General features: G+C 34.1%; 1 protein-coding gene across 1 annotated transcript in view; it reads left to right on the forward strand.

Moving 5' to 3' along the window:
- Smp_040190 (serine/threonine kinase) overlaps positions 1–3,850 on the forward strand; it is a gene marked incomplete at its 3' end in the record, with an annotated part of 32,014 nt that extends 28,164 nt beyond the window's left edge. Inside the window, exons 9-10 of the mRNA XM_018795063.1 lie at positions 1,471–2,034; positions 3,635–3,850. Of these exons, the coding sequence (XP_018649413.1) occupies positions 1,471–2,034; positions 3,635–3,850 (780 nt within the window). The remainder of the gene's footprint in view (positions 1–1,470; positions 2,035–3,634) is intronic.
- Positions 3,851–14,663: the final 10,813 nt, after the last annotated feature.

Consider the following 14,663-nt stretch of genomic DNA (forward strand, 5'->3'; position numbering starts at 1 on the left):
TGTATTTAGCTACCAATAGCATGGTGTGTTAACAAGTGTTGCTCCCTGTAAAGAACTTATCTAAGTTTTGGTTATAACTTATAATATGTCATTCCCATCTTACTGTATGGTGATCAACAAACTTTATCCTAAACGGACTGATCCAAGTGAATTAGTTACATCCTTTATTGTTACCAAGCAACTAACTAACTGCCAACTTATGGAAGAGTACAGATTATCATTGCCTACATTTATAAAATTATACAAAACTTGATGATAGCATGCCAATTCGTAATTTTCAGAGGCTCCTCGAATGGTTCAGCTGATTTATTTCCTCAACAACGTCGTTCAGATTGCCCCGTGCTCCTCCTTGGCCTATGACAACTGTTTTACTAAATGAAGCGGAAGTGTTCTAGCATTGTCTTCCAAGGAATGCTATACCTGAAAAGTTTATCACTATCACAAAGGCTCGATGTGAATATACTTTGGATGGATTGAGGTCAAAAAAACCATAAACAGACTGTTATACAGTCTGTCGGTGGAAACAGCTCTTTGTTTTCTTGTTAAACTTGGCCTGCCTCAGCCGTAGGTAGTCGGTAACTCGGTGTACTCGATTATCACTGTTTGAGATATAATTGACGTGCGACAATAACTTTTTATCAGTTAGATGAATCCTTGAATGAATGAAATTTCGAACAATCTGATCCCACATATACTTGTTAGGAACATTTATATATGAAGAATTAAACGGTCAACTAGACAAATGTAAGGTTAGAGGAAACAAACATAATAAGAAAATTTGTTAAAAACAAGGTGAAACACCACGTTGGGTAATAAGACAATACCACTAAGGTACGTTAAGGGTGAAAACACATTGTTTTTGAAAACATGGAAGGGGTTTCGATTTTCGTGTGACCAAGGCTTCAATAAACCTTAATATACGTCCTTGAACACTTTTGTGCAAAACCACAAGAGCCGAGTTAAGACCACTGTTGTGACCTGTTTAAACTTCTCGTTTAGTAACAGTGGATAGTGAATGTTCATCATCTACTCTTATTGAGTAATTTGATTACATCATTCATCACACAGTTCTGGCCATTTTCATATTCTTATTACAACATCCAAATTTATCAAATAGGCTAACTGTTTTAAGTGAAATTTTTCTTCCTAATTTAACTGTAACTATTAGTGATTACTATTCTTATCCATTATTGCTATGAATTTTCTTTCTTTTATTTCTTCACTTTAAGATCCCTCACTATCTTTAGTGCACTTTTTTGCATGTCATATTTTATCAGAAACACTAAACAATTTGGTAATGTACTGACTCCCCATACCACCTTAATCATAGTATGACTTCGGAAAGCTCTATTTGTTAGACTTATGTTATCAATTCACGTCTCATAATTAAACACAGCAACTGAAGGACTGATTAAAGCATACCTTCCATTAATTTCCTTCTTTTCCATTGCTTATTCTTGTGTTTTACAGTCACTTCTACGTTGTGCTTACGATCATCTGACAGCTACTTACCTCTTATTGGGCGAGAAATTACGTTTGCATAATCTGAACATTGATTCATCGACCACACCTATTACAGATTCTGGAATAATTATACCTAATTGTGACCATCCAACAACATCATGTTATTCAATTATGGCTCCTGAGCATAAAAGTTTCAATACCAGTCCTGATTCTGTTATGATGCCGAATTCTGTTCCATCACCCCAACCATTATCATCATCAGTCTCCCAACCACAACCGAACTATTCAGCTATACCTAAAAGTATACCTTCAGTTTTCCCACTGTCCTCCATAAATTCAATGAATATGGATCTTCCTTTATCTAGTTGCTCTTCATCTATGGAACAATTAGATGAATCTACAAATAATCTCAACTACTTTGCCGATACCTCAATCGATAATAGTGATCATAAAGACAGTGTTTCACAAATAATCGATAAAACAGAAAGTAATGATTTAACTGTTGATTCAGCATATGGTGTTGCTTTACAGTCTACATATGTTAATAACTCTGCTTCAGATCGTATTATAGTAAGTCTTGATAACTCATTTGGCATTAGTGAGTGTTGCATTTTGTTTTTCACGTTGAAAATGACTATTTTATCATCTCGCTTGAATACAAAATTAACAAAGAGAGGTTTTATAGCAGTCACATTAAGATTCTAATATCTATTCAATACCACGAACAATTATAGTCTGTTATGATGGTGACATACAGTTATTGATAAAATGCCAACTTGAAAACTAATAATATTCGATAGATTTTTGTCGATGACATCATCTGATAAAATGTTATGTAAAATAAAACATGAGTGTAATGAATATGGAATGGAAAATGGAACCTCTGCATTAAGAAATAGTTTATAGTTCAGTTGATGTTTAACGTTCATATACGTTTATATTGTATTTTAGTATTTAAAGTAGATAAAAAGAAATTAAAGTAGCCGTAAAATAGTTTTTTGAACATATGAATATAATTCATGAGTGGTAGAGAAAGGAAGTATATATTAACAGTTGCTATTGGAAAAATACTACAACGTCGGTTTGTACTGCAGGTTAATCTCTGCAAACTGCTTCATATTAAATCTATTAGATTGATTCAAGTTATCAAACACGAAAGACAATTGAATTAATCGAGTGATAATTTCCACTTTATGCAAGTCCAACTGGATCTCTATACTGCTTGAATAGTGTTCTTTTAGAAACTAAGCAATCATCAGGGTCAGTAAGATTATGCAAAGGTAATTAATAGGGGTAGTCATAACTCATTCATCGTAACAGCGATAATAAGCTGTTATGTCTAAAGATTGGTCGCCAATATTATGTCTGGGTGTGTCGTCACTTGATCCTGTTGAGTCCGTAGTCTTACTGCATATACTTGGAAATAAGATCCACTTTAATTCCTATGATGCAAGTAAGAACATGAAAAGCTGGTGAAATAAGGATTTAGTAGGCCTCTTCAAATAAATCCTGAAATCACGTCCTCTTTAGACCGAAGTACAATCATTTGTGCACTAATTTCTACACATAATATAATAGTGACAAATACATAGTTATTGTAAAAACACACACCGACTGTAGTTCACATGAATTAATTTAGAGAATACAATTGTCACACTGAACGAAAGTTTACGCCTGTCACCCTAAGAGAAGTTCATGTATTAATAAAGAAATTATTGACCGAAATAATGTCATCCTTTTATCCTATTATATCATTAGACAAATACATATTTAGTGAAAGTTGATCATTGATAACAACAAATTGACCTTCGTTTCTCAAGATGCTACTGTAAGATAAGCAAAAGGGGTTGATAACTAGGAAATTGTTAGTGCATGCAACATAATAAATTTTTCTTCAATTCTACGTTTCATTGGATAGATCACATTAGGCTGTCTACTGATTACTTACAAAAATACAACTGTTTGTAGTTCACCTAAACGTAAATTTCCTCAGGATTGAGGTATAAGTATATTTTAAATAACTTCAGTTCGAAACACGATCTATTTAATCTCGTCTTCCATGAGTCTCCTGAAATACATGTAATTGAAATTTTTAACAAGTGTCATCTACTAGTTCAATTTCTAATTGTTAAGATAATATCATATTTTTGTTCATTTTGTGTTTTTACAGCTTCAGTCTTATAGGCCTATAGAGGATGAACTAAGAATTGTCAGTGGTGGTACTGGTAATGTTACTGTTGGTAGCAGACCGCAACATCGTGTTCTAGCCAGACGAAAATATGGAATCTGCAGTCCACCAGCTTGTTTAGAAGAAATAAAGCAGGCATTGATTTCACAACAACATCAACAAACACATGAGAGGAATATCACAGATGATGATGATTAACCATGATTATTGATAGTGAAATAGTACCTAACATGTTTATGCGTATTCCTTTTTAAAGAAATTAAAAGGCAATAATAATAGTGAGATGGATTGATTGTATTTTATTTGTTCACAATATTTGTATCAAAAAGTGGGAGTAATCAATGAACACAATAAAATCGCTACAAATTCTCGTTTTTTCATCGACAATATGTAATTATATCGCCCACCCCATCCCTTGTTCTCTAAAATTGTATTTTTCCCACATTATGGAATGAATGCAAGGCAAATATGTAGACAGATATAAAAACCCACAACACAACATACACCATCATCATTAAACCTTATTCATTCATAGTCTTTCGCGACATAATAATAATCCCTCCAATCGTTATCATTTAACTTCATTGCTTTTCTCGTTATTTTTGCAATATGTATGTTTCTCTTTTGGTTTGTGACATTTTTTTTTCTCTGTAAAAATCAACTATATACTCCATCAAAGAATCTTTATTTATTTATCCATCTATCTCTATATATATCCCATTCTACCTAAACTCAGTGCAAAGGTGGAACTTGATTTCATTCATACAACAATAGCGTTGACCATTCCTTTGTTCATTGGTTTTTCTTATCACAGTGATTTTCTCCTGCTCTCATTTCTACGCTTCTCTATGTTTTGTCTAAACAAAAACTGTCCTCTTTCTAAACACAGCATTTTACTACTTCGATTCTAGATATCTAATTATCATTGACTTTAAAATTGTGAATACATATTGACACTCGCTAATAAAATAATAGATATGGTTTCTATTGAACTTTTAATGAAATAGCACTTGTCACATAATCCATGTTTTGCATGTGTATGTGTGACTGTTTACATATTCATTATATTATTAGAGATATAGATACTTTGGTAGTAATTTTCCATTTGTCTATCTTTCATGTATCACGTAATATGTACATATGAGCTGTGTATTGTATATTTTATGGAAAAACTCGGAGTAAAGCTTATGTCATTATGTAACTAGTTGTATTTTGTATACTTGCACTGATTGGATGATTGTGCCTAAGTTTTATGTTTTGATTTCCTATTCATTACCATATTTTCTATTATTTCAGCGTTCTATTTAACATATGTTTATTCACACCCACGAAGCCTTTGCGCTCCTCACATCCTAGTCCTAATAATAAATATGTATACATATTATTTTCTATTATTGACTCAATACATACATAAACATAGCAAGACGTAGTGTGGTTATAAAGTAATAAATGTATATTATCGATTCCATGCTGTCTCCCGATTGGATACTTAGCTCGAATAAAGCCAATTAGCATCAACAAAGTAAATGCTTGAACACGTATATTTTCAAAATCGAGTTTGTTTAATGAATATGACTAGCATTTTCCACTATTTGATGCTCGCATTTATTAACTACCAGGTGATCATTTATAATTTTGGGTCATCAAGGAAGTTTTTATTCAGATGTTCAGTATGTGTAAAATGTATTAAAATGGAAGTCCTATCTTTAAAACTTATTGGCAGATCTCAATCGTTTGCTAACAACGCCAGTAGATTCCCTGACTTATCGCTGATAACAGCATCTAACCCAAGAATTAATAAGGTTAACCTTGATGTGATACACATAGTCAGATCAACTGTAAACAAGTAGGTTGTTGAATGATGTCAGACTGTATTGTTAAGGGGTCCATTTGGTAACAACGACCGCTCTGGTGTTGATATCAGTGAAAATAATGTATCATATCTGTTTATCATTGACATATTTATTCACCAATAATATTTACGAATCTAAACTGTAAATTTATACAATAAGTCATAAAAAATGTATTTAGTGAAACAATTTTTTCAGCGATTTCATTTTCAAGGCTGTACAACCATATATTATATATATATATATATATATATATATATATATATATATATATATATATGAATTAATGAATGATAAATTACGGTCCAATGAATAACTTTGCTAAAATTCAGTTACTTGTGATGTGCAATTAGTCTACATAATCATCAAGTGAACAAATAGTTATTACAGTGGGGGGGGGGAATTTACAGAACATGCGAAACATACAATCAATAGGTTGAACAAAATATTAGTCCATCGTTAATTTGAAATAATGTGTGAACGGTAATCTTGAGATCTGAGTAGTAACGACCTTTGTAATAATAATGAGATGTGGTCATTTTTTTAAAATTCGGGAGGGGAAAATCTAAAAGAAAGAAAAAGAACAAATATATTAAACAAAACTATAGACTAGGGCTACGGTAACGAGAGAGAAATAAAAATTTGTTATTGTTCAAAACTCGTGTTTCTAATTAAGGACAGTTCAAGCTTCTGTAATGTAAGGTAGGCTTGAAAATGAACTTTGGCTGGACTTTGTAGATGATGTCAAAGGAGCTAAATATTTTGAGTCTAGTACACATTCCACAGTAAATAACGTAATAAACTTTTGCCCTTACCTATGTTATACTGGTAGGTGCTTCCGAATTCGACGGAGTTTTCATCGAAATGAGTAGCTTCACAGGAGCAAGTAAACTGGATATATGCACATTATATTGGTCAGTTGTGGCAACTTATCTTGCACATGAGTATAACCACAGTAGTTAATACAGAGGTTTCTTTCCAGACGGTTAATCAATATACCACTGAGGTTTTCTTTCCTGAATTGAAGACTTATCTAATGGAATTTCTTATCGACTGTGGTTAAAATTTGTGAAGTTTATTTCTAATTCAAAATTTTCTTGAAAAATCCAAACAGGTGTCATTTTCTCAGGCTGGTAGATACTAGAATGAATAAGTGGTCTAGTGAACAAATTTTACGATAATATGAGCATAGAGAATGGATGAAATTTTGTTTTGTAGCTATTGGAAACCAACTATGAGAATTTTCCAGTTGTTCATCCGAGGTAGCTTATCTATTGTATTGATCCATTTATTTTAGTAAATAAGACATCAAGAGAAGGAAGTGTTTATTCACATTCTTATTTCTAATTGATGGGTTGAAATTATTAAAAGACTGTAAAATATCTTGGACACCAGATTGTTCATCACATACTATCAATGTGTTACTAATATACTTCCTATACTAAAAGTCTATGAACTGTCGTTCTTGAACTGCTGATTTTGATGCCAGCCAAGAAAAATCGAACAGTAAAGACCCACTAGGGAACCCAACGTTACGTACAGAAATATCTCATGATTATAGTTGAAATGTGCATTTAGAGTAGTCTAGATACATACTATTAGTATCAATCTAACTACAAATAAAATATATGGTATACGCTAAATATTGCACATTTTAACTCAACTTTTCGATCTGCTATTCATGACTTTTACACAGGTAAGAAAAATAATCAGAATCTAAACAATATCTAATCATATCGATAAGTAGGTACATTTTAAATTAGTATATTTCTGTATGATATAAGCAAAATAATCAATAAGTTGTTAGCAGCGGCGACATCCATAGTATATTACGCGTGGATCTCATAGAATATGCATTTGATTTTATAATAAATGATTCAATAATTTTGGTTTGGCATTGATAACTTAAGTCATTTGAAATATTTTCAATTCTCGAATTCAAACAACCATGACGTCAAAATGCATTCATAATTAACAACAAAATACATGATTTCTTGTCATTATAATTCATCTGACATATTATTGTTTGAATAAATAAAATAAAATGATAACGATTATTTAATTAATTCATTTCGAAAAACTAAATTGAATAAAAAATTATCAAATATCTTTTATTACTTTCGATGAGTTGAATTTTTGGCGTAATACAATTCAAAGGTGAAATATTTATGGAAACAAGAATCATGTATCATTTCATTACGTAAATATAGTTAATGTTACGTAAATCATATCACATTAAAAGAAAAAAATAGACTAAGTGATCGAATAAATACAAAGATTTTAAAGTTTAATATTAGATTAAAAAAGTAGTGAAAAAATCAACCCGCACGTCGTGGGATTTTTTTAAATAACTATAAACTATTGTATCATTCTCGCAAATAGTGATATCAGTTTAGATTAGAGACTTCGCCGAGTAGATTGGTTGATTCCTCCAGTTACCGTATTACATTTTAAATTCGGGTAATGAGTAGTAATGGCTTTTCGCAACACATATTTACATGTTAGGCAGTTGGGGGTAATCGGCAGAACCTCAATCTAGGTTTTATGCTAGTTGGCACTCGTCACTAAGGTCCACTTGCAATCTTGAGGGTGCCTATTCTCCCTGTGCGATTTGAATCCAAATCACTCACCTTCAGAGTCCTGCCAACTACTTCCAACTTCCTAACACCTTCCTTTTTAAACGAACGATTTAATGAAATACGTTTATCTTACAATCATATATCCTGAGCGCGAAAACAATAAAAAAACTTGTTATTATTTAAATGTAAACAATTTATTTGAGCTTGTTTGTATAGTCAAATGTAAACATTTGAAATAAAAGAGGTGACCATTAGAATATCCAAGTCGGTAAGCATAAATATTACAGAGAAAAGAAAAATAACTTAACAAAGATATCTGTTTACCATTAACGACACGATTATTTATAGTTAATTGGTGATGAAATAATTTCAGTCAGTCAGTCAGCTACAACGTAGGACCAGGTACATATATGCATCGGTTCAAGTTGCCATACCTCGTTAGCACAACAAGATGAACACCGAATTCATAGAAATAGTTAATTTAGTTGTGGTAATATATAAAAGATAGGTTGTATATAAGGATATAGTACAGTACGGAAGACAGATATGACGCAATTTTAATTTCAAGGTTTAAGGGAAGATAAAGAGTGTATACACCTACGCCATTGTGATCGATTCTGAGCCATGTCACACAAAGTCTCCAACCATTGGTTACGATAGTCACGCGGACCCCAACCAAGTAGTCTAAATCTACCAACATGGCTTAGACTAGAGGTTAGTGACTTCAAGCACTGATGCCACGTTTTGGTTTGGCCGCCTCTAACTCTCTTCTAACCATCCCCTATAGTAGTCAGCATTGCGCGTCGTGGTAATCGATGTTCAGGCATACGTAACATGTGACCCAACCATCTCAGTCGATGAACATTTATGACCTTATCAACTGATTTAGCATCATTCCCTAATACCATGTGTCTAACCTCACTATTACTTACCCGGTGATCCCAGAAGATGCGAGCTATATTTCTAAGGCATCTGTGGACAGATACAAGTAACTTACGAGTGTCTTCTACTTTTAATGGCCATGTTTCACAGCCGTAAAGTACAACAGAGCGAACTGCTGCGCAGTATACTCGTCCCTTAATTGATAGACGGATATCTCGTCTTAGCCACAGGTGACGTAAGTTGGCAAAAGCCAAACGAGCTTTTTGAATCCGTGCTGAGATTTCGTCAGACACCAATCAGACTACCAAAATAAGTGAAGTTATCGACGCGTTCGACTACTTCACAACCTATCCTTAGTTCAGGTGTTGAGGCAGACCAGACATACATATTTAGACAACTGAGTCATTCTGGTCTGAGTACTAAAATAACTTATACCAAGCTTTGCTATGTGTTCATTTTTTGTACAAATTTAATTAATTATTTGTCTGTATGTATACGTATACTTGTTAGCTGAATGCAATTTTACTAATGACGTAGCTCTTCGTTTCACTGTGTTTAATTAAGGTTTACGTGTAAGTATCAAGTTGTAACCAGTATCGTAATATTAAAGATGATTAGGGTTCCTCCCTCTCCAATAGCCTAATTTTTCAACTTAAAATAACTTGATTTGTTGTTACGTAGTGTTTTATTTAATGGAAATTAACTCGCTAATGCAGCGCTGAAAATTTTCTATGTAGTTTCTACATCCTATCCGGTAAAAATGGTATTACAATTTAGTTAAATTTTATGCCATTATGTCTAACTAAGCAGTCCTAAAGCTGCTTAGTCTAGTTATAAAATATTTGTCTTCTAAATTGGAATAAACTTTTCTACTTTCATTCCCTAGTTCCTTCTTAATGCATCCTACATTTTGTATCTTAGCATCTACAATATATTGAATGCGAATATTCTTGCGACCTGTTTGGTTTTCATGTTCTATATTAGAATACAGTTCGTAGACATGGATGTATCATCGAAAAACCAATAGATTTTTTTGGAAACATCAGAGAAAGTTGCTGTAATAAATCAGTGTTTAGCGAATTCACAAATATCGTCACCAAGTTTCTAAATAACTAATTGAAACGATAAAAAGCTATTCTCATCTAGAAATATTATGGTAATAATCAATAAATTTGAATCAGAATGCAAAAATAAGAGTAACTAGATTGTTGAACACTATTTATCATCAATCAAAATGCATTCCTGAAATAATCGGTAGTCACAGCTTTTCTGCTTGGTTATAGATTGTTAATTTTCATGTAGGATATCTTTTGTTCACATAATCTTCGATAATAGTTAGACAGATACTTCTTGTTCACTTTTTCCAGTTACTTAGTAATGCCGAACAAAATTGAAGATCCTACAAAAATACCATCTAATATATTGATGATTAGTTTATCAATGAATGTCCTCAAATGATTCTGACTAATCATTTCGAATAAACTATTTGATAAATACTTTCATATAAATAAACCTTGGTCATTCACATGATCTATATTAGTCAAATAAATATTGTAATTACGTTATTTATCAACAGAACAGAGTGAACAACAATATTAAATAAACATGTACTAAGGTCAAATTCTATAGAGAATTTAATCAATACAGTAATATATAACAAAACTTGGCGGTGATTTGACTTTTAAAAATGTAAATCACACATAAGAAAAAATTTAATATAGTCAGTGTTGAGGTATGTGTTTGATTGAAATATTACATCGGTTACTTGTCTGATACTGCATTTTTCTTTATAACTTAGTTCTATCATTACATCAAACTAAATTTATTTAGTAGGATTATGATAAATTGTTAGTTAAAAGAATCATAATAAGTTGTATCAGTTTATGGAAAAGTCTTTCATGAGTTACAAACCTCTGTGAACTGAACTATTTTTGATCTATGCATAATAATATAGTGAAGAAAAGATTAGTACAGAAGAATAACAAGAAGTCAGTTACATGAGTGAAACAGTTGATATAAATAAGACATATAAACTAGAAAGTCATCTAATAAAAAAGTGTGATGTCTATTCAAAAAACTGCAGTTCCTGTTAAAAGACAATCGAAATTTTATTCATTTAGAAGATGCATTTTACTGTTAATAAACCGTACAAGTGAAAATCACAGTAGAATCGTCTTTAGTTTTAAAGGATCAACCCACTGACTCGTGGTTCTTTCAATACTTCATTCATGATGTGGTGACCTGATGTTGTACTGCATAAATAGTCTGGGTTCCAAGAAGCAACGTAAAGTAACTACCTCTTGATTTTTTCTACATAGTCTCAATGAAGGTAGGTATTTCTCACTCCAAGATTCAGAAGTCAGTTCTTCGAAATATTAACAACTATCAAATCATTACTCCAACCAAAATGAACACCGAATTTCAGTATTGTATGGTGTTCGGAACAAATAGGTGTAATCAGTGGAAAACAGTGGTAAATGAACACAGATAGTTTCTGAACATTCTATGCTTAAGGTAGCGAGACTTTTCAATTAAATACCTGAATAATTAGGTCCAAAACTTAGTATACGAAACCTTATAGAATCAAATTGATAGCGGTCCGTACTGACATAAGCCAAACCATAAACACTCTGAAATAAACACAAATATCTGAACATCCCAAATATTTGTGATTATGTATGATAATTTCGCAAAACACAGAAGTTAGCCTTTACAACTGGTTGTATGTATTCAGGCATAAAATTAAACTTAGGTTTATTTTATATCGACATTAAGTCATAACTGATTAACTACTTATTCACAATGCAAGTAGATCAATTGTTTTCACAAAATTTAATCAAAATAGTAATCAGTATATAGTTGATTATTGAATCCCATCGAAATCATGAGCTGATCTGAGTTAGACAGTCATTGAAAACTTAGAAGCACTAAACGACCGTTTCAAACTAGTATAGGACTCCTTAGAAGTGCGCACCCACAACCCCGCTCCACAGGGAATCGGACCTAGAACGCTCAGCCTCGTACACGAACATATCACCCCTAAACCGCTGAGCTGACATCCAACGGTGTTCATGTCTAACCTCAATCAATTCACGACATTGCGCAACCATCTTCCGTTGTTTTCGGTGGGTAATTATCTCACACCTAACACGGATTACCTGCGGTGGTCACGACTCCTTACTACAATTCTGAAAATCTTCTCTCGAAGCTAGTCACTAATGAGCAAACGGTGGTTGTCAATTTGGGTTTGTGAAGATTGTTGGATGCCGGTTCAATGATTTATAGGTTAAGCGTTAGCTCAAAAAAGAGGGTCCTTGGCTCCAATCTCAAGCGCGAATTCGCGGAAGCGCACTGCTGAGGAATTTCAATACGGTGACGAAACCACCGTTTAGTGCTTTCAGGTTCTCAATTTCTAACTTCGATCGTTTCATGATTTTAACAAAACGACTATTGGTTTGCATGAGTTAATTTACGTTTGAGAATTCGAATCGAATCTGTCAACAGAAACCAATTTTCAGACGCTCACCATTTTCACCATAGAACTATTAGAGTTGGCGAACAGCAAACTATTATATCCGTTGTTTTCCAACGAAAAACCAAACTAATATGTTGTTAATTTAGTGCTGGATAGGTCGCCCGATTATAATTGTCAGGGAGTTCTGATAAATCGTATACTTAACTGGGAAACATGACTTTTCGTTATCCAATTTTGTTTCTAAAGGATGCTAGCTTTAATATTGTAATGATCAATGGCTATCAGAATTTAGTCGTATCACTTGTAAGGTTTCAAACTATTCAGCTAATACAATAGAAGCTATGTAACGAGATAACAAATTTTATGATCTTTAATACTCATAAAGCCTCTCTTAAAAATTTAATATAAGTTGATTCAGTCAGTCAGTCAGTCAGTCACAACGTAGAACTTCGTACGTACGTACATCAGTTCGAGTTGCCATACCACATTAGCACAGAGATGCAGTTGTCGATTCAAATCCCATAGTGGTAGAAGTAGTAGGAGTATAATCAGAAATCCAAAAGATTAGGGGTTTCAAGAAATTATTGAAGGAGTATAGTACAGTGAAATAAATTTGGAAAGAGAAAAAGATAAAGACATGAGGAATTCAGAAGATTAGAATTTGGTAGAACACAAAGAGTGGATGCATCTTCGCCATTGCAAACGATTTTGAGCCATGTCATTCAAGGTCTCTAACCATCGGTTGCTGTCATCTCGCGAATCCCAACCAGGTAGTCTACACCTACCAACATGGCCCAGTCCACTTGTCAGTGACTTCATTGATTTGTGCCACGTTTTGGTCTGGCCACCCCTAGCTTTCTTCCAACCTACTCCTACACCATGAAACATTGCACGTCGGGGCAGTCGGTGGTCGGGCATACGTAACACATGTCCCAGCCATCTCAACTGATGAAGTTTCACTACTTCATCAATCGATTTGCCATCCCTACCTAGTACTCGTTTCCTAACAACTGCATTACTTACCCGGTGGTCCCAGGATATACGAGCAATGCTTCGAAGACACCTATGATCGAACACTAGTAGCCTACGAATATCCTCTACTCTTATTGGCCATGTTTCACTGCCATAGAGTAGGACGGAGCGAACTGCTGCACAGTAAACCCGTCCTTTGGTTGCTAGACGGATATCTCGCCTACGCCATAAATGACGCAAGTTGGCGAAAGCTAGACGAGCCTTCTGTATCCGTGCTGAGATTTCGTCACATACCAGACCACAAGGGCTGATGAGACTTCCAAGATAAGTGAAGTGGTCTACACGCTCAACTACTTCACTCCCTATCATTAGTTCAGGTGTCGATGCAACCCAATCCTGAAGTAACATTTTGCACTTCGAGGGAGAGAATCGCATTCCGAACATGCCTGCATTGTTGCTTATAGTGGTCAGAAGACTCTGCATGTTGTCAGCGTCTTCACCGAGTAAAACTATGTCGTCGGCGTATTCTAAGTCGACAAGTGAGTCTCCTGGTAAAAGTTCAACTCCTGGAGGTTTAGCTGATGAAAGTGCTATCTCTAAAAGTAAGTCAATGACAAAGTTAAACAAGAATGGGGAGAGTGGACAGCCCTGACGAACGCCACTTGTGGTAATCAGTTCTGATGACAGTTCGCCATAGGCTCTAACTCGACCAGTTGTGCTCGAGTAGAGAGCCTTTATGAGGTTAATGTACTTCTTTGGTACTCCTTTCAGTGACAAACATTGCCATAGAACCTCACGATCAACAGAGTCAAATGCCGCCTTAAGGTCAAGAAATACTACTATTGTGGGACGTCTGAATTTGTGTCTATGTTCTAGGACCTGACGTAGGGTGAATATCTGGTCTATGCAACCACGTCCAGGTCGAAAACCAGCTTGGTTTTCTCTAGTCTGCTCTTCACGAGCTTTGGTTAGGCGACCTAGTATTATTGAAGCTAATATTTTAGACACTATATTAGTCAAACTGATCCCTCTGTGATTGTCACAAGAGGACTTTTGTCCTTTCTTATAAACTGGCACAATCAGTGATTGGGACCAGTCAGATGGAATTACGTCCAGTTCCCAGATTCTACCTAAGACCTCAGTCAATCTCACTACTAGTACTAGACCATCCTGGGTCTAATCATAAGGGTCAACCTGTCAGGGCCTGCAGCACTCGGCTAAAACACAAATTTTAGGAAACTTTTAGTGAATAT

Source organism: Schistosoma mansoni, chromosome 1, assembly GCF_000237925.1.
Source record: "Schistosoma mansoni strain Puerto Rico chromosome 1, complete genome".
In the NCBI taxonomy this organism is placed as follows: domain Eukaryota; kingdom Metazoa; phylum Platyhelminthes; class Trematoda; order Strigeidida; family Schistosomatidae; genus Schistosoma; species Schistosoma mansoni.